Source organism: Misgurnus anguillicaudatus, chromosome 1 (genome assembly GCF_027580225.2).
Source record: "Misgurnus anguillicaudatus chromosome 1, ASM2758022v2, whole genome shotgun sequence".
Lineage (NCBI taxonomy): Eukaryota > Metazoa > Chordata > Actinopteri > Cypriniformes > Cobitidae > Misgurnus > Misgurnus anguillicaudatus.
Window position 1 is genome coordinate 3,516,388 of NC_073337.2, and position 21,965 is coordinate 3,538,352.

Sequence of the window (21,965 nt, forward strand, 5' to 3'; positions counted from 1 at the left end):
GTCCTTAAAATCCTTGAAAGTTTGTGAATCTGGGGGAAAATTCAAGGCCCTGGAAATATACATACATAGATACAGGTCATTAAAAGTGCTTGAATCTATTTTATGCAAGAAGTTTTCTAAAAAAAAATAAAATCCATATTCCCTGTGTAGTGTAGGATAATATCATAAAATTCTAGACTTTTAAGCACACGTGTTAAACTGTTCGCTTTAAATGCTTATATCTTCTGTGAATCTTGATTCATACCAAAATGCTTTTTATTTTGCATAGTTGTGTTTGACACATGAAAACGTCTCAGTTACGTATGTAACTGTTGTTTCCTGAGAAGGGAACGAGACGCTGCGTCTCTCTTGTCATACTTCATGCGTCCCTGTAACGCCGTCTTTGGCAATATTTCAGATAGCGATATACTTCCTGGCTCCCGTGTCACCTTGTCTTTGTCGTTAAGCCTCATCATTGGTTGAATTTGATATACACATTCAGAAGCACTTACCCCTGGAGGCGTCCCCAAAGTGTCACCGCAGTGACGCAGCGCAAGTTCCCTCGAAAGGAAACTGTTACAATGTATCTTAAAAGGTAACACAATGTAACCTTGCTCTCACTTGAAATGTGCCCACATATTTAGTCCTTGAATTTGAGGGTATTGGACCTGGAAAGTCCTTGAATTTGAAGTTAACTAAGGTGTGGGAACCCTGCTCCTTCTGACATCACAAGGGGAACCAAATTTCAATGACTTATTTTTTCACATGCTTCCAGAGAATGATTTACCAAAACTAAGTTACTGGGTTCATTTTTGTGTTGATATGTCCCCTTTACCTTCTCTCTTGGGTGTTTGTGTTTATACCAGAATTTGTTTGTGTTTTAATTACGAGGTAAAACTGCATCGCATTCAATGCTTTATTTAAAAACACAAGGCACATTTTCTTTACTCTTAGAAAGCAAAAATAATATAAAATTAATAGGAGAATACATTTTTTAAAAATCAAATCCTTATTGAAAAAATAACAAGCTATTACAAAGCTTTTCTTTCCGATATGAAATGGAATTTCGTCTATTACAAAACATTTTAAAGCAGGAAAATAATACAAATACACAATCCTTACACAAAAAAGGCACAGCCGGCAATACATCTGAAGCACAGTGCATACAATGCAACATTATACAATACAATACCAGACAAACAAACAAACAGAAACCCAGTTCACAGCCTCAGAAAGATAAAAAACAATGTAATGCTAATGTGTTGAACTTCTGCGTATGGAAACATCAAGTGTGTATTATATGAGCACCTAAAATGTTAGATATTAAAAACGTTTGGGGTGCACAGAAGAGAAGCTTTGCTTGAATGTGCTAGTTTGTCCAGCCTGTCCATGTTTGAGACATTCAAAAGTACATTTCCTGAAAGCAAGGCTTTAATGTGTACAATAAAATGAGGCTGTAGATCCTAAGGCTGCATTTCCAATGACTCACCGTCTCCTAAAAGGATACTTCATGTTCTTTGGCATGTTGTCATAACAATCTCTATTTAAGAAAGTTTGGATCGCAGAGTTAAAAAACAAAAAGTTTGCTGGTCCATCAACAGTTTCTAAATCAAACTCGAAGGGTGCTGTAGTTGTAGATGACCACAAGGGGGCGAAGTGCAGTCTGGCTCAAAATAAATCAGGGTCCATAATTCCCTTTTCAATATTTTAGTGTAAGAGTATAACTAGGGATACAAAACTGTCCATGAATCAGGATTTCTGAGTGCTTGAGGACAGGAGAAGAGATGATGGCGGTGAAGATCTGTCCAGATTTGGAAGAGGAACCGGAAGGGGTCCGTTCAACAGGGAGGGGAACTGAAAGAGTCAGAAAGCAAACAAACCATTGAGGTATTGCGGCAAGTACTCAATTACGACAGTTTTCAAACACGCTGGTAACTGCTTAGCAAGCGCTTTATGTTTATAAATAAACGGTAAGCAAATATTTATCAGGAATGATCTAATGGTGACTGGTTGGTAATGCTGAGCAAAATACAGTAGAAGAGCATTTGACCTTATGAATATATGACCATAAAAATAGTCAATATTAAAACTTTCAAGGTTGTATTTTCACAGAATGCTCTTTATATTATGCAGGATGAGTTTATGTAAAAAAATGAATTAACAAGCAAAAGTCACATTTGACTATTTTGTGCTTTTGTGAGATTCCCCCCTAATATGTTTCATTGGGAGCGCCCGTCCCCATAAAAACTGTGTCTTTGTGTTTCATACGTTCACTAAACAAACACACAGTACCCGGGCATCATGGTAGCGCTAGGAGAGGAACTTCCTGTTATGCGAGAGGTGACTACACAGACACACACACAGAGTCTTTTTTCATTTATCACCCCTCCCTTTTTTAACAGGAAGCTGTTTTCCCCCATATCCAATGCGGAGAGGAAACATCTGTAGCTTATTTCCAAACTCTTAATACGCACACACTCATACACGAGTAAATCTATTGCCTAAAACCTTGACACGCATGCATTGCAAAATAACTGGATGTAATGTTTTTCACTGTCTATAAAAGAATAGGAGAAGAATAGCTCTTCGAAAGGGAAAAAACTAGACAAGCCACAAGATTTTTCCACCGCAGCCAATACCGGCAGGATCGACGGTCATGTGACCGACCAGAAAACTCCCACTACGCCCGCCGAGGGAGGAAGTGAGAGTGGGGGAGTGCGTGTACGTCTGTGCGCAGAAAAAGTGCACATCACGATCTGTCACTGTTCCTGTAAGGGCGGAGCCAAACAGTCGCTGTGGTTACCTTAATTGTTTCCTGATGGGGAGCGATGTTTACACCGACCCCTCCCCTTGAGAAGCGAGATGGGCATAAATATACAGTTTGCTTTTCTGTCTGTTTTCTTTGCTTGGTCTCTCTTACACACACACACATACACACACAAACCCTACTCTCCCCCGGGCCAGAACAGGAAGTATCCACAGGATTTCCCCTCTCGCTCACAAGAAGACTGAAATGCGACACCAAACACAAACACGCTCGCCGAGAACAGACGAGCTCGCAAAACAAATGAACAAAATCCCTTTTTAAAACAATCGCTAACACACTAAATAATTGAAGTGGGATGTAGTACACACATTCCACAAACTGGTTTTGTTCCCGGTGCCCAAGTATTCCTGATCAACTGGTAAAGCATTGTGTTGTTAACAATGCAAAGATAATGGGTTCAATCCCCAGTAAACACACACATATCTGTCAAAGAAAGTATAGATTGAATGCACTATAAGTCACTTTGGATGAAAGAGTCAGCTAAAAATGTAAATGTGAAAAAGGGATTAACAGGCCCCGGTGAAATCCAAAGTTTTCTTATTTTATTAAGAGAAACAGAAATTTTGTTCAATGCATGTTTGCACGCTATAACATAAGCATAATAAATGTGTCCACAAATGCTTTGCATAAAACTGCCGGATGACAAAACACAAACCTTAACCATCTACTATCTCATAGGTGTGAAAGCAGGTTTAGTGCATTCTGCGAGAGTTTGGTGCATACCTGAAAGAGTGAGCTGTGGCCCTGGAGTCTTGCGGGACTCAGAGGTGCTACAGGACTCAGACTGCTCCAGAAATGAATGGAGGACAGGAGAGGACTGGGAGTCAACAGCAGACCCGAAGGAGTCTAAAGGGAGAGAGAGGTATTGTGAAACACGTGAACATAAGCAAGAACGGTAAATGTTATTTGTATTAGTCACTGAAGTCATGGATTCTCAATGTCTCTTCGAAACGTTTGAAAGATTAATATGTGTCTGCATGTTCAGGCACATCCGAGTTTGTCTTTGCTTCGGTTAGCAGGCAATAACTTGTGAACCCTGTGATCCCGAAATAGAGTCGAAGGAACACTAAAACACCAAACATATATATATATATATATATACAGCTGCATGAAAAATTAAAAGACCATTTAAACGATCACTTTCATTTTTTTTAGATTAACTATTTATAGGTAGGCTATGTGTTTAAGTAAAATGATAATTTTTGTTTCATTCTGTCAACTACCGACAACACTTCTGCCAAATTCTTCATAAAAATTTGGTTTTTATTTGCATGATGTTTTTTTGCCGAAAATTCAAATAGGGGAAACATGGTCAAAATAACAAAAAAATAGATGTAGTGTTTTAATATATTCAATACTGCAGAGAAAACAAGTTTCAATTAATTTCTAAACAACAAAATACTTATGTATTTTAGGAATTTTTTTTGAAAACGCAGATTTTTAGTCTTTAACATTGCTGTTGGGTGATTTTATGTCACTCCTGACATTTGCTTTGTTGAAATTCAACAGACACTGGTCTGAAATGATCACAATACATCTAGAAATACACATTTTGTTTGTTAATTCAACTTAAAAAAACAAACATATTTTTTGAGTCAACTCAAAATATTTTTACTAGAGCTGTCAAAAGATTAATCGCATCCAAAATAAAAGTTTGTGTTTACATAACATATGTGTGTGTACTGTGTGTAAATGAAGAGTTTGGTTCCAAAACGCGATAAATGCCATTTTTGAAAAAAATGAGTTACTGCCAAAATCAGTTTTATATCAGGTCAGTAGTTAAAAGTAAATTCTTAATTGTACGCAAAATCCAATATCCGCCGTGTTATTCTGTCATCTTTTCTCCCTTTTTCCCAAAATGCGATAAACGCCACTCCTCCTTTTTTACAGAACGCAAAATATCCTTTCCTGAAATTACAGCCCACCAGTCACGCAATGCAAACAAACAATGTCAGCGCGCTGAGTACACAGAGTCCTAGTTTTCCTCATCTACTTTGTCCTTCGTGATCAACAAACAAAACAACATTATACTTTAATTGCATTGATAAAACTGTGATGTTTTCTGTGACGGGAAAGAAACGTAAGCCATCAACATCTAATAATTTCCGCCAGAGGCACTTGGGTGCTTGTTCTCCCGACAGCATCAAGCTTCTCATGCTAACACATTGACCCCAGAGGATCTTATGAAAAACTTTACATTATTTTACTCAAAGTCAACGAAAATCGAGCAGGACCAAAACATTATATTTTTAATAAATATAAATGGTAAACATGAATGCACATTTATACATTGATTTAATAGATTTATAGCATTTTGAAATAAAAACTGTCATGGATTTATTGCATTTTGTGGAAAAATAATTCGTTTTTATAATAAATCTTTGAAAATCAAGTTATGGATTTGAACTTTTTATGTTTTTATAACCTAAAGATGCTATGTGAAAGTTTGTAACAGAAAATAGTGGTTTTCATCTTGTCACTTTCTTGGTATAGAAAACACGTTTTTACCGAAATTTGTCAAAATTTATTTATTGCGTTTTGGAAGCAAACTCTTCAAATATAATGTATATATAAATACACACACATACATGTATATATTTAAGAAATATTTGCATTTATATACTGTATATACATTTATATAATTTATATTATATAGAAATATAAATATTTTATATATAAATTAAAAAAAAAATCTTAAATATATACATGATTGTGTGTGTTTTTATATATAGACAGTTTCATCGGACGCACGTGCGCTGACGCGATACACGCCTATATCTGAACTTTACTTCCGGTTTTGTTTTTTAATGGTCTGACTAGTTGCTAAACTGATCTCTTGAACAAATTCCTCGTCGAAAATAACAAATGTTTTGGTTTCCTAGGTAATCTATGTCTTGTTTTTTTGCTTGTTACAAATATAAACTAAGTTTAAAGGACTTTGCTGTTATTTATTCTTAGCGGATTATACCGGAAGTTATGTGCGGACCACAACAGCCGCTTGTTTATGTTGTTACCTCTGAAAACGTCTGTAAATAATAATTATAGATAGTACACACACATGTCATGGAAACACAAACATTTATTATGGATGCGATTAATCGCGATCCATCTTTAGACAACCATAATTTTGAACTGTATTTTTGTTTTAAAATAAATCAAGAATGTAGCACAAAATAAATGCTGTCAAGCAGTAGCACAACTAACCAGAAGACATTTGTCACTTGATAATTATTAATGTATTTTTTGCATTTATTTTTTTGCATTTTGCTCAATCTTGAGGGTTATGAAATAAGGGACTGTTCTCTCTGTTTTAGGTGCAAGTCAACATGATATCACAATTGCATTGATGACAAAAATGTTATCAAAATGTGAAAATTTGCTTTACCTCTAAAACCAAATCCTCTAGTAACCCCCCATCCATCTGCACCCTCATTTTTATCATCCTATCATTTTTTCATATTTTCCTCATTTAATATTCTGCTTAACTCCAAAATCACGCAAGGGACGTAATGTGGTTTGCGAGCGCCGTTTTGTGTCGACTTTAAAAGAAAAATAAAGGTTTACGTGTGTGTTGCATCTTACGGGGTCATAAACTTTGGATGCAGGTTGTGGCTGTAGGGAAGCATGCGAAATCAATTTCTCTCTCGCTTTCCCTTTCTCTCTGTCCTGTGTCACTGCTGTATTGCGAGAGATTACAGACATATGGCTTTACTTACAAGGTCTCTCGTCGTTCCCATACCTTCCTGTCTGTCTTTTTCTTCTCTTTGTCTCACTCTTTTCAAAAACCTGTCTGTCTGCACATCCAGTAAAGACTAAAATGACTTGCTGTTTAGCTGTAATGCAGTATAGGTGTGTTTCCTGCATATTTCTTACCTGTTACACATGTTTAACAGTGTTTTATGTTCAAGCTATGTTGTAGCTCTGATTTAAAACTTTGCAAGCTTCCTTGTTGTTTAATGCCTACATAGACAATTGCATTCTAAGACAGCAACATAGCTGACATAAAGTATCGGTAAACACTTTCTATGGGCAGCAACTATAGTGCTATACATAAAGAATTACATTTTTATAATTAGTTAAAATCTGTTTATTATTGACATTCGATTTGCAGTGCATTCTGGGATTGCTCTCTCATTGGCCTTCGCTTTGGGAGTGCACATATGATACCTTAAAATGCATTCATGCATGTGTGTTAGGCTTTGTGAGCTTAGTACCTGTGCAGTGAAAAATGCTGGTGTAAGTGACCCTGAGGGTAGTGCTGGGCTATTGAGGGCGATGGAGCCCAAGTCACTTCCTGAAAGCAGTATGGAAGGGGCGGAGATTTCCAGCCCTTTGGGTTTCCGGCCTTTGGGAGGAAATCCATTGCTACTGGTCCTCCTCTCGGGGGGCGCGGCCTGATTCTGAGCTCGCTCCCTGTGGCTGGACGATAAGTTCAGAGGCTGAACGCTCTGCTCCGATTCGTCTATATGAGCTTCTGGGCTCCGCCCCGGCCGCAGCGTGTAGACGGGACTATGAGAGGGGGAGGGGCTACGGGAAGAGCAGGGAGAGGATTTGGATGTGAAGAAGACATCAGAGGAAACGGGTGGAGGTGACGAGTCGTGGGGAACGATCTTGTCCGTTCGATTGACGAACCGAATCACTGTCGGTCCCTCCTCTGCTCTCTGTTTCTCCACTTTGATTGGACGCAGCAGCGGAGGCGGGCTTTGGAGGGAGCTGACGGTGAACGATGAGTAGAGACCCGAGTGAAGATACTCGTTCCTACAGGCGGGGCTTCTCAGTGACGACAAGGATAGTTTCGGAGACTCCTCCCCCTCACCGCAATCGGACTCCACCTCCTGCAACATAACATGAGCACCTTCCCGACCGAGCTCAACAGCCTGAGGGTCCATTTTCAGAATGTCAGGGAACGAAACAAACTTATAAACAAACTTCTGGCCGATCACCTTCTTGATGATATTCTGCAAAAGGAAGAGAAAACACGCTTGTAGATTATGATCGGTCATCCTGCAGAGTGTTATCTATTAATAATGTCTGAATGTGTGTAACCTTGTCGTAGTAGTAGCGTAGTGCTCTGCTAAGTTTGTCGTAATTCATGTTAGTCTTGTTCTTGCGCAGGCCCCAGAGTTTGGCCACTTCTTCGGACTTGAGCAGTTTGAACTCGCCATCATTGGACGTCCAGCAAATCAGGTGCTTATGGCTTTGGTCTAGCAGTAGCTGCAGCAGGAACTGCCACAGTGTGATGGCACTCTCCATATCTGTCACAAAAAATAATACATTAGCTTCTTTATTTGAAATAAAATATAAGATGATGTGTTTTTGACCTTTCTGTCCACAGTATGGATCAAAAGTTTGGAAACATGTTAAAAAACCGTTTAATCGGAAGGTTTAAATGACTAGACAACAACATGTATGACTTAGAAAGCCCAGAATAGATGGAAACTCCTTCAATATTGTCTAAAATGCATTTCGGGGTGAAATCTCAAAAATCTTAATAAAATGTGATTTGAGTATAATGAGTACGATTTCGCAAATTCTAAGCAAATGGTGACTACACTGCAGATGATACGAGAGACAGATATATATAACAGAGTTTTGGGATTGCATTCTCTATTAAAGATGCATGCAATGCTTTTTTCAAGCTTGTCACAAAGCATTTTGGAATTGCATTCTCCAATAAGGATGCATGCTTGCATACTCCAATAAGGGTGCATGCAATGCTTTTTTTCAAGCTTGTCGCAAAGCATTTTGGGATTGCATTCTCCAATAAGGACACATGCTTGCATTCTCCAATAAGGATGCATGTTTGGATTCTCCAATACGGATGCATGTTTGCATTCTCCAATAAGGATGCATGCAATGCTTTATTCAAGCTTGTCGCAAAGCATTTTGGGATTGCATTCTCCAATAAGGATGCATGCTTGCATTCTCCAATAAGGATGCATGCAATGCTTTATTCTAGCTTGTCGCAAAGCATTTTGGATTGCATTCTCCAATAAGTATGCATCCTTGCATTCTCCAATAAGGGTGCATGCAATGCTTTTTTTCAAGCTTGTCGCAAAGCATCTTGGGATTGCATTCTCCAATTAGGATGCATGTTTGCATTCTCCAATAAGGATGCATGTTTGCATTTTCCAATAAGGATGCATGCTTGCATTCTCCAATAAGGATGCATGAAATGCTTTATTCAAGCTTGTGGCAAAGCATTTTGGGATTGCATTTTCCAATAAGGATGCATGCTTGCATTCTCCAATAAGGATGCATGCAATGCTTTATTCTAGCTTGTCGCAAAGCATTTTGGATTGCATTCTCCAATAAGTATGCATGCTTGCATTCTCCAATAAGGGTGCATGCAATGCTTTTTTTCAAGCTTGTCGGAAAGCATCTTGGGATTGCATTCTCCAATAAGGATGCATGCTTGCATTCTCCAATAAGGATGCATGCTTGCATTTTCCAATAAGGATGCATGCTTGCATTCTCCAATAAGGATGCATGCAATGCTTTATTCAAGCTTGTCGCAAAGCATTTTGGATTGCATTCTCCAATAAGTATGCATCCTTGCATTCTCCAATAAGTATGCATCCTTGCATTCTCCAATAAGGATGCATGCTTGCATTCTCCAATAAGGGTGCATGCAATGCTTTTTTTCCAAGCTTGTCGCAAAGCATTTTGGGATTGCATTCTCCAATAAGGATGCATGCTTGCATTTTCCAATAAGGATGCATGCTTGCATTCTCCAATAAGGATGCATGCAATGCTTTATTCAAGCTTGTCGCAAAGCATTTTGGGATTGCATCCTCCAATAAGGATGCATGCTTGCATTCTCCAATAAGGATGCATGCTTGCATTCTCCAATAAGGATGCATGCAATGCTTTATTCAAGCTTGGTGCAAAGCATTTTGGATTGCATTCTCCAATAAGGATGCATGCTTGCATTCTCCAATAAGGATGCATGCTTGTATTCTCCAATAAGGATGCATGCTTACATTTTCCAATAAGGGTGCATACAATGCTTTTTTCAAGCTTGTCTCAAGGCATTTTGGGATTGCATTCTCCAATAAGGATGCATGCAATTCTATTTTCCGGCTTGTCGGAAAGCATTTTGGGATTGTGTTATCCAATAAGGATGCATGCAATGCATTTTGGGATTGCATTCTCCATTAAGTATGCATACAATGCTTTTTTTCAAGCTTGTCGCAAAGCATTTTGGGATTGCATTCTCCAATAAGGATGCATGCTTGCATTCTCCAATAAAGATGCATGCAATGCATTTTGGGATCGAATTTTTCATTAATCATGCATGCAATGCTGTTTTCAAGCTTGCTGCAAAGCATCTTGGGATTGCATTCTCTATTAAGAAAGCATGCTTCTTTTAGGAAGTACATGCAGAGGTTAAATCGCCGTCTAGGTATGTTATTAATGTTATATTAAATTATGGTATATATTGGTGTAAATGAGGCAGTGAGTGTGATGTAATTTTATAAGATTTTCTGTCAATTCAATTAAGCCAAGATTAGACTCTGTCTGTGTTAGTTGTATGTTTACTGGACAGGTAAAGGTGCATTGAAGTCACAAGTCATATGACCCTAACAAGGTTTAACATCTGCAGGAAAACCCTAAGGCAAAGTAAAGCCCAGTTTATTAGTATGTGGGTGTGCAGACTGTCGCCTTGATTTATTTAATCTGACATTCAAATCCCTTCAGTAGAGATTTTGCATCATTGGTCTAGCTTACATTTTGATGCATTTAAACCACCGGCATCTGTGCAGGTTTATAACAGCAAGAGAGCTGTCAGAGCATCAGTCCACATTATAATCGTGCCCCTGATCTGACCTGAATCGTCATCCTGTGATGAACAAAATCCATCATCTCACTTTAATTTCCCTTTTCTCTCTTCATCTTCCTCTCTCTCTTCATTCCTGGGTGCCCTCCTACAAACTCAGCAAGCATTTCCTGTTCTGTTGCAGATTAACACAAGGCCTCGTAAACAACAAAGGGCCGTCAGCCAGGAACCAAACACTGACACGGGAACAGCTTCACCTCTCGCAAACGAGCCACATATTTCAGCATCGACCTGACCTGAGGTCAGTTCACAGCACGCACAGACTGTTAGAAAAGCGGTCCAGGAGGTTGTTTTTTATCTGAGATGTCCGTTCGAAGGTAGAGCAAATACATGTGGACAGAGTTTGCCATCAAGGTAAATATGGAGTTTGTTCGGTTGTAACAAGACCCTGTTTGTGAACATGTAGTAAAGAGATGTCGAGATAACACTCAGAGAGTCAGAAAACATTAATAGATATGAAGGTATTATGTTTGAGATGTTTCAAAAACGTGACATATTATATCAGATCTGTGCTTTACAGGTGCTTCATACTGTATAAAATACCTGCTGAACCAGAATAACACAAGTCAAACACTTCCTCTTTTTGGTGTTGAATCCATAAGCACTAACACTAACAAAGGTAGTCAAACTAATCCAGATGCATGTAAGCACTTACTTTATTCACTGGATGACAGCTTATCTGTGAGATAAGGTGAATGAGTTAAGTAACTGCTGTAAACAGCTTTATATACTCATGGCACAGAGAGAAAAGCACAACACAGGATGTCCACAAAGATATGTGTTCACATTCCAATAAACCTCGAAATCCTTAGCCATAACCAAAACCATTCTGAATCTGTGACCTGTGACTCCTGACAACAAAATGTGAGCGATGTTAGATTTTCCTGGACTTAATCCCTTGAAAATCCCTTACATTTTTCCAGCACACGCAGAATTAGACAAAGTCGCCATTGTGATGAGTAATGTTCAATAACAGTATTGTCATAGCCGTCAATATGAAAGTGCATCCATTAAAGTAGAAGATAAATGTTTTGTAGTTGAACAGGAATAAGTTTCTTTATGCATGGAGTCTGGGATCGGTTCCAACAGGAAGGTGCAATGGTTCAATGTTAAAAGCTCTGCTGTACAGGTTTCACATGCCCTTGAGTCAGGCACTTAACCTTAATGTCCTCCATGACCTCTTTGTCCCTGGTTAAAATAAGTCTTATCATAAAATTAAACGTAAAACCTAAATGCTTTGAAAGAAATATGCAGTGACACATAAGAATATGTGACTCAAAAATGAGAGTTTAAATCTAAAATAAGTCTTGCTGAGACTCTTGAGTGCTTTATTAGGTGTTAAAGTGACTCATAATGTATTGGCATTTTATTAAACCCCCCAACAAACCATTCATTAAAGGAATACCCAACATTGAAAATTAGTCCATATTTTACTCATCCTCAAGCCATACTTAGATGTATATGACTTTTTTTAGCCGAACACAATCAGAGTTATATTAAATAATATAATGACTTTTCCTAGCTTTGTATTGGCATTGAATAGTGGTAGTTTTTTGAAGCCAACACATCATTGGATAATGGAATCCGGTGTGTTATGTTTATTGAAGTAAAACGATACATTTGTGAAAAAATTGGTATTTTAGCAGATTTAGCGATCAATACATTACGTTTAAATGTAATCACATAACTGTTGACAGTATCATAGTAGGAAAATAAATACTATGGAAGTCAATGGTTAATGTCAACTGTGTGCTACCATCATTTATCAAAATATCTTCTTTTGTGTATATATATACAGAAAATCATACAGGTTTAGATCAACATGAGCGTAACACCATGATGACAGAATTTTCATTTTTGAAACTATCCCTTTAAATAACCAGTTTTTGCACTGTAAAAAGTGAATGTTGGATCTACTCAAAAAATGACTTCAATTGGTAACACCTAAAAAATGTAAGTTTCATCCACTTAAATGTTTGAGAAGTAATTTGAAGTCATTTTTGAATAAATCAAGCTTTCACTTTTTACAGTGTGTGCTTCGGTGACAAGGCTGTCACGATTATGAAATTTGGCTGATGGTTAATTGCCTAATAAATTGTGACGATTAATTGCCTGTTTTGCAGCTTTGACATTTAATTCTCATACATTTTGTTTGTTCATGAAATAATTTTCACCCATGGTTGTGAATATTTAAATTAAATATTTTGCAAGGTTTACCTAGCAGTGAATATTATACACATAACACATATTTAAAAGTAATTATTTAATTATAATAGTTCGTACTGCTTATCAAAGTTTTGCAGCATTTCTTCAAATGCTGTTTTTTTCCACTGTATTGAATGGCTTTGCAATGTATCGCATTACACTGTCAGTTTAGGAACGCCATCTAATGCCATCTCATTTATACAGGCGCTACAGCTACCCCTTGTGTTTTTTAGAGAGATGTGCAATCATTGTGGTGATCTGAAATCATTGCAATAAGGTCAAACAATCGCAATGAGATGATTATTTAGCTACATAAGGGCCAGGGTGGCATTGGCCCACCCATATTGACGGCTGGCTCACCCAGTCAGAATGGACACAAAATATTTTTGTGGAAAAGCAGAAGAAATCGGGCATAAATTATAATAATATGCATCATTCAGAAATAAATAAATATTTACATGGAAAGTTTAACATTTGCATGTGTTTTATTTCTAAACCTTGCAAATGTTAAAGGAGTAGTCTACTCATTTTCAATATTAAACTATGTTATTACCTTAACTAAGAATTGTTGATACATCCCTCTATCATCTGTGTGCGTGCACGTAAGCGCTGGAGCGCACTGCGACACTTCGATAGCATTTAGCTTAGCCCCATTCATTCAATGGTACCATTTAGAGATAAAGTTAGAAGTGACCAAACACATCAACGTTTTTCCTATTTAAGACGAGTAGTTATACGAGCAAGTTTGGTGGTACAAAATAAAACGTAGCGCTTTTCTGGGCGGATTTGGAGGAGGAGCTATATTTTGTGGCGTGGTGGCACTTTTGTGAGTACTTCGACTCGGCGCAGTAACACCCTCCCTCTCCCATTATGAGAGTGAGAAGGGGAGCGGACTTTTCAGGCGAGTTGAAGTACTCCCAAAAGTGCTATTACGCCATAAAATATAGTTCCTCTTTTAAATCCGCTTAGAAAAGCGCTACGTTTTATTTTGTACCACCAAACTTGCTCGTATAACTACTCGTCTTAAATAGGAAAAACGTTGATGTGTTTGGTCACTTCTGGCTTTGTCTCTGATTGGTGCCATTGAATGAGTGGGGCTAAGCTAAATGCTATCGAAGCGTCGCGGCGCGCTCCGGCGCTTACGTGCACGCACACAGATGATAGAGGGATGTATCAACAATTCTTAGTTAAGGAAATAACATATTTTAATATTGAAAATGAGTAGACTATTCCTTTAACATTCAACCCATTTTAAACAATTTGATCGGAATAAAAAGTTAAAGTGAGCACAGACGCAAACGCATACTCAATTGGACAAACACTTGTAAGCGCACACGCGGAGACACACTGTAAAAAATACTTTGCTGCCTTAAAATTTTTTGTTTAATCAACGCAGATTTAAAAGTCATGTCAACAAAGATGAGTTGTCACAACTTATAAAATATAGTTAAGAAAAGTCAACTTAATTTTATAAGTTATAACAACTCACCTGTAGTTATAACAACTCATCTCTAGTCAAGATAAATAATAGTAAGTTGAAATCCGAGTTGATTCAGCAAAAACTTTTAAGGCAGCAAAGTATTTTTTACAGTGCACGCGTTTTTAAAAGCACGCAAACACAGAATCTCTCTGCGCTTGACAGGACACATACACATAAAAATATCTCAAGTCCTTGCAGTCTTGGCAAATATTCTCATAAAAACAGTCAGTTATGTCTTAAAGTGAACGCAAACATTTCAGAAAGAAATCAGATGTGTGTCAATATATGGATCTGTGCTTATCCGACCTTAAAGTGGCAGTATACCCTCAAAAAATCTGCTTATGTTTGTGTCATTATGTTAATCAAATAACATAACAGAAGACAAAAGGAAAATCACTTCTGTAGCTTTAAAAAGATGAATTATATTTCATTTAAAAAACAAAGACAGTGTTAAATTTAGATTTTATTTGTGCTCCTAAATATTACTGCTATACTTTATTTCTAACTTTCATTTAATTGAATATTCTATTTTCATATGCTTGATTTCTTCTTGATTTGTTCTTATTTATTTTCCTTATTTTCATTTTTTTTTGCTGATCCAAAACATATTCAATCCTCAAATGACTCAAAAACCATAATGTAATTATTATTTAATGTAATTAATATACACTTTATTGTAAATGATGTAATTTGAGAGAAAGCATTGAGGTCCACCCTATTTATCGAGGTCCACTTAGTTTAAAATGTCTGGCTTCGCCTCGCCTCTCCTCAATAGGAGAAAGTTACGCATTTGCAAAGACATTAGGGAGTATGCACGAAATTTTTATTTCTGGGTGAACTGTTCCTTTAACACACACTATCTATACAAATTGTAGTGTTGATGTTTGTTTGTCTTCCTTGTGTGTGGATATCCGGTGTGCAAGACAGATGGGGTGTGGTGGCATTGGGAGGAGCGAGCAGGAGGACCTGGGTGAGGACAGACAGGACTTTGGATCAGAGTTCTAACAGACTTTCAGTAGACGTGACCGAAATTTACAGCTGTCAAATGTGTGTGTGTGTTTAAACACGCTCTTCGGTTTTAACTAGCATTACATCATACCCTTTGGTGACTGTAAGTCAGTCAAATAGGGCGGGTCGGCGTTTACAGCGGCCTTCCTGCCGTCTGAGCCAAGGCTCTCGCGGGACAGAGAGATGGACGGAGGGAAAGACCAGTAGATGCTGGCAGACGGACTAGATGCTGACAGAGAACGTAATTTATCGGTCAATAGACAATCCTGGATTGTAGTCTTGCTTATTTTGGGAAAGTCTGTCATATTTCTGACATAAACGCACATGTTCAACATCAGCACACTTTTGCACATCAAATTGACGCTTTTGACTGTCTTTGAAAGATTGATAGAAGTACTGCTGATCTAAAAGATCATATAAGGAATGATTTTAGTCCACCAGGAGCGTTTACAATCGAAACCCTTTCATTCCCATGGTGTGATTTTGAGAATGAAACATGGAAAATAAAGGGTAAGACTTAAGTGATATATCATTTACTTACCTCACGTTTTCCAAACTTGTATCCATGTCTCTGTCCCACTGAAGATATTTTGAAAAATAACCAAACAACATTTACTTCCACAGTATTATTTTCTCCTATGGAAGTCAATGGTGCCCCAGATCATTTTTCAAAATATCTTCTTTTGTATTCAGTAGGACAAAGAAATTTATACAAGTTTGAAACAACTTTAAAGAGAGTAAATGATGACATCATTTTAATTTTTCAATGAACTATTCCTGTATGAACTGTTTCAGATTTCGGAAAGAATATAAAGGCAACATTTCTACTTTTGGAATGACCTGCACAGATCAAAAGCCAGCTGAATTTTATTGTCATTAAAATTAGATAATTTTAAGTGCAAAAGTTTATAAAAATTATTTTTTAAGTGTCTGACCAACATCAACAGAAGATACAGATGGGCCATGTGTGTGGTGACAAAGAGGATGTGCAAAAAAGGATGTGCTTCCAATACACTGCCAATACAGAATACAGATATTTTTAAAGAAGTACTGTGCAGACAAATATTTCACTATAGTAATAAGGACATCTAACTTTCACTGTTTGTATACTAAACTTGGTCGACTTACGAGGCATTTTCATCCATTTTTTTCACAACCGATATCAAATTTGTGAGGATATTTTGTATTACACACATACATACACACATACTATTTAATCGACCTATTAAGAGTTATATGTACCCATGTAGGTGAGAGCAGAAAATAAAAACTTATCCTACCTCAAACATATCCACACACACACCTATACATACGCTGCCCCCCTGTTATTTTTTTCAAACCCCCAAAGAAGCGAAATAAAACCATTTCCTGCTCCAGCATCCTCTGAGCGGAGCATCTGCGTTAAACGACCGTAAAACTGTCTATATCAGGACTTCCTACAATTCTCCTTTGAAGGGCGTCTTCCTGGGAATGCCGATCCCGAACTGAAAGGTAGGAATTCCTGCGACACGGGAACGCGAGGACCACACGGACGTTTCGCACAAATGGGAAGTTTCCTTTACTCTTTTTCACCCTCCCCGACAAAAGTGCTCTCGTCCATATGGACATCTGAAAACAGATTTATTTATTTTTTAATACCTTAAAGAGAGGTCAGGTATGACTCATTGATTCCTTAATTTATCATCCTAATCACAGAGAGTAAACACGGGATCAGAGGATAACCCCATCGTTTCCAGATCCCTCGGCTGTTTGGAGAGGTGCCTGCACAGAACGTGGCTGTAAAACTCATTGTTACGTTATCGCAAGAGGGAAAATTATTTCCTTTTAAGCACACCGTTGCTACATATAAATGTGATTCACATTTTTAACCAAACATTTGCAAGTGCTGTCTATGAAACAGCTCATCCACTAAGCTTTTACTTATTATGTCTGTTTTAAGGTGAGCAATGCCATCATAATAGTGTAATGGAAAAAACTGCATTTAGAATAACACTAAAACTCAATTTGAAACACAAATAAATAGCTTTTAGTGTGTGCGAAACAAAATACTCAAGTCATAGCACTGTCTGCTGCTTTGAATCAGACTTATGGTCACTGATTTTCTCAGAGTTTGCCTAACTTTAATGGTTTTTAATGATTAATAATGCAATTTAGTCTGTACTGACCTTTATTTAAATCTAATGTGATAGTTGATAATGTAAATCTATAAAGCTTTCCCTTATTTTGCAAGCAATAACACGTTTCACTACAGAACAGAAAATGTCATTATAAAATAAGCATGTTTGATAAAAAAAATCTGTTTTTAAAATGTGACCCTTATCAATACCAATAGCTAAAATATAATACCAAGCTGATAGTAGGGCTGTCACGATTATGACATTTTGCTGACGGTTAATTGTTTAATAAATTGTGATGTTTATGACAATTAATTGCTTGTTTTACTGCTTTGACATTTAATTCTTATACATTTTTTGTTTAAAAAATAAATTGTTGTGATTATTTAAATTAAATCTTTTGCAAGGTTTATCTGGCAGGAAATATTAATACACATAACACATATATACAGGCTCTGCAGCTCCCCCTTGTGTTTTTAGAGAGATGTGCAATCATCGCGGTGATCTGAAATCATCACGATGAGGTCAGACAATTGCGATGAGACGATTATTTAATCCTTGTGACAGCCCTAGCTGATAGAAAAGCAACTTTGACTGAAATAACCACACGTTACAACCGAGGTATGCAGCAAAGCATTTGTGAAGCCACAACACGCACAACCTTGAGGCGGATGCGCTGCCTACAACAGCAGAAGACCCCACCGGGTACCACTCATCTCCACTACAAATAGGAAAAAGAGGCTACAATTTGCACAAGCTCACCAAAATTGGACAGTTGAAGACTGGAAAAATGTTGCCTGTTCTAATGAATCTCGATTTCTGTTGAGACATTCAGATGGTAGAATTTGGCATAAACAGAACAAGAACATGGATCCATCATGCCTTGTTACCACTGTGGAGGCTGGTGGTGGTGTTGTAATGGTGTGGGAGATGTTTTCTTGGCACACTTTAGGCCCCTTAGTGCCAATTGGGCATCGTTTAAATGCCACGGCCTACCTGAGCATTGTTTCTGACCATGTCCATCAATGCCACATAGAGTTAAGGAGAAAGGGGGTCAAACACAGTATTAGTGTGGTGTTCCTAATAATCCTTTAGGTGAGTGTATTTGTCTCATAATAAAATAATACAAAAAAATTTAAGGCCTTAATGCTGTAGTAGATTTCCCCCCATGGGACCGAAAATGGTATCGAATACTGATATTTTCCAGGCATAGCGAAGTTTGAAATTCCAGTATCGTGACAACACTACACAAAATAATTTTGTTTTTTACCAACATAATAGGTGCTCTTTAATGTTTAGATGTCAATAGCAAGCTTTGTATTTCCTCTCTATATACAACCACAGCTCAGACAGAAATAGAGCAGGATGTATTTTTATTGATTCCCCTTTGTCTGGAAACTCCACCAAGCTATGAGCTACTTATAAAAGTCTCATTAGCACAAAATTTCACCGCAGTAAAGATCAGAAAGCCGTGTATTAGACTTTTTTGATGTTAGTGGAAAACACCAAAAGTTGTACCTGCAAATCTACGCAGCTGATCTAAGCATTCAGGAAGTAGACAGGAGGAACAAGAACTGTATGCATTGAGACACTGACTGTGTCCTAAACACAAAACACCTGCCAAATCACTTAATAACCAAACAGACCTACATTTTTGTATGATAGTATCATACAAGCAAACCAGCTTCGGATCATCTTTCAATGCACCTTGATGCAACAACTTGTTTCGTGCTAGGATAAGAGAGTTGTTCATATTTTAGACCCAGACAATATTTCTGTGTGTGTTTATGACAGAAAAAAGAGCAGAACCTCTCAGGTGAGACGGTAGAAAGCTCTCGTTCTCAGTGACGCACTCCCACCGTTCTAGAGACATGCAGCTGACACACGGGGACAGTCTGAAAACCAAAACCCAGAGCACAATGTTTTGAATGGCCCCTGGACCTGCCGCACAAACCCCTCCACTGTAGCGCCAGCGGAAACTCGTAATGAGATTAGTTGGTCTGCACAGACATTACTTCGCCATGACTAAATGTGCGCTCTTCCTGCACACAGACTGCAGTGGAAAATTCGGGGAGCTCCTGCTTAAGAAAGGGAGAAGGAGACCATGAAGAACTTCTCTCCCCGCGACCACATTTCTCCAGAGATCTGCAGCTCATGAATTACACAGACAGACCTGAGAATGTCTGAGCATGTGTCTATGTTCGTACAGTGCCCACCCCCCTCCAAAAAAAAAACATTTGGACACCTTAAAGTGTATAAATGTCATTGCATTCGATAAAAAATATCAAAGTGGAACTTTATTTTTAAAAAGGGGGAGGGGGACATTTTGCACAAGAATAGCATCTGGACCGTTTCTTGTTGATGTAGTTAATGTGATGAACTATAGCTGTGGCTACTCTGCTGGGACACTTGAGGTGAACTGACCTCACATCATGTAAAACCTAGTACCATTGTAAAAATGTGTGAGAAAGTTGTTAGTTAAGAAAACAGCTTTAATATCATTTGTTTGCAAATGCCACCTAATATTTGTCTATTCAACAGGTCATATATTTTATAGGTGGGGTTGAAGATTACTGTAGATGGCCCACTGTGTCATTGATTATCTCCAATTATAAAAATAACCCCTGACGCATCCAGATGCAGGGGTAACATCAGCATTAAAACTGAACTGAAGTTTCTTTGTGCGCCCCATGACTCATTTTCAAGATGCTGTCTACTGCCAGTTTCAATCCGGAAGCGCATGGCAATTAGTCTGCTGCTGTTTCCAGACAAACCAGAAACTCTACTAGTGCGTTTAAAGAGCCTGGAGCCACATTTCAGCCTTGCTTTTCAAACAGCCTTTCATATGAAAGTACAATCAGTATTTATTCATAAAAGATATACCACGAGATCACAAGTTCAACAGGTACAAACTTTCAAAACCGTGCGTAAATAGTGCGTAATTGCGCGTGAGTAACGGGAACGAAGGGTGCGCTTTATGTCACCATAATCGATAATAACACATCTATTCATGTTAAATGTAAAATCGTGTACATTTAAGACCTAGACATCTGTACTGAAAATTTCAAACAGTTCCTTGGTTTGGACGGGTTCACTACATTGACCGACTTGGGATATCAAGTTTCACTCCTGTACTTTGGAAGCTCCTCTTTTAGTACTGTTAGTCTAATTATATGTTTGTAAATATGTAATAATACTTATACAACGTCGAGATAGCGCAAATGGTTTATCCACATACCTGTGCGTAACGGTGAGGCTTTCTGGGTCCTTATTCACTTTTTTTTACCACGAATTCCGTATAATGCGCTGTTTTTCCATGCTGTCGGCCGTCTCGTCAGCTCTCAGTCGGACTGTAATGGGATCCTGACTGTTTTCTCTCTCTCTCTCTCTCTCTCTCTCTCTCTCTCTCTCTCTCTCTCTCTCTCTCTCTCTCTCTCTCTCTCTCTGAGCAGGAAGTTGGTGCATGCAGACAGCGAGCCGGCTCACTTCCTCTCGCCGTGCGCTATTCCCCAGGCTTTCGGCCCGTCTGTGTAAACACGCTCTTCCTCCTCGAGCCACCATCCGCGGATGCGCGACATTCAGGAACACGCGAGCGCACGCGGATACGGACGCGCGCACCCGTGTTGATATACTGTAACCCGAATCTGCAGCGAGCGGAGCGCACTGACGTCATTCTTTTCCTGTCCGGGACCGGCGGGAGGAGCCCGTGTTCCTTCCTTTACGCACACTTATTTTGTTTATGTGTGTGTGTTTCTGACTTTTGGTGACAAAATTGTTGAAAATGCTCTCAGGCAAAATTTGTTTTTATCGAAAAATGGTTCAGTAATTAAAAAAATGCAAGTAGCTTGGTGGGTTATCAACGCAAGGTTGGAGGTTCGATCCCAGTGAAAACTCACTGATGAAAAATGAATAGATTGAATGCACTGTTAGGATCTGCATAGTAAAACCTTACTTATTAATAACTATAATTCGTACTTTCAAGATGTGTATATGTAATATAAAATCTGTAAGATTTAATACAAAATTTGTGAATACATCAAATACGAGCGTTTCCTTTGATAAATATGGAATAATTAAATCTCTGCACTATTTTTAGGTCATCACTTATTAAAAAAGCACAGATCATGTTCAAAGTCAGCTTTTCTTGCTTGCCATTACCACATGCTGTTTGCAACGTTGTCAGATCATATTTTTTATTTTTTTTAATTGTATTATTTGTAACATGTTTATAATTATTTATAGGCCTAATGCATCTACAATCACCTAAATGTTAGGTGCAAAAATGCAAAATAGAATGCTTTCCCTGGATGTCTTAGACTTTTAGACACTACTTATAATGTGTATGTGTGTGCAAAATAATGCAATTAATAATCTGAATTGCAATTATTACGTTTTTTTTTTGCAGGATACAGTAAATCTTATGAAGCTGAATTGCTCCGAAGGTAAATCAGTTGGGGGATGTACTAAAAAGGCATCTATCAGGGGTTTCATCCCAGTAAATCAAAACATGAC

At 38.0% G+C, this 21,965-nt stretch overlaps 1 protein-coding gene across 1 annotated transcript; it reads right to left on the reverse strand.

The window, feature by feature from the left end:
• Nucleotides 1–881: 881 nt before the first annotated feature.
• On the reverse strand, nucleotides 882–21,067 carry elk3 (ETS transcription factor ELK3). Its single transcript, XM_055191477.2, has 5 exons — nucleotides 20,692–21,067; nucleotides 7,853–8,061; nucleotides 7,021–7,764; nucleotides 3,530–3,652; nucleotides 882–1,833 (listed from the first exon to the last, which is right to left on the reverse strand). The coding sequence occupies exons 2-5, from the start codon at nucleotides 8,057–8,059 to the stop codon at nucleotides 1,729–1,731; spliced, it is 1,179 nt and encodes a 392-aa protein (XP_055047452.2). The 5' UTR covers nucleotides 8,060–8,061; nucleotides 20,692–21,067; the 3' UTR covers nucleotides 882–1,728.
• Between the last annotated feature and the right edge of the window lie 898 nt (nucleotides 21,068–21,965).

Coding starts and splice junctions, on each gene's coding strand:
- elk3 (XM_055191477.2), bottom strand. CDS start 8,059: ATGGAGAGTGCCATCACACTGTGGCAGTTCCTGCTGCAGCTACTGCTA. Junction 7,765..7,852: donor TACGCTACTACTACGACAAG/GTTACACACATT, acceptor TTCCTTTTGCAG/AATATCATCAAGAAGGTGAT. Junction 3,653..7,020: donor CAGCATTTTTCACTGCACAG/GTACTAAGCTCA, acceptor CTCTCCCTTTAG/ACTCCTTCGGGTCTGCTGTT.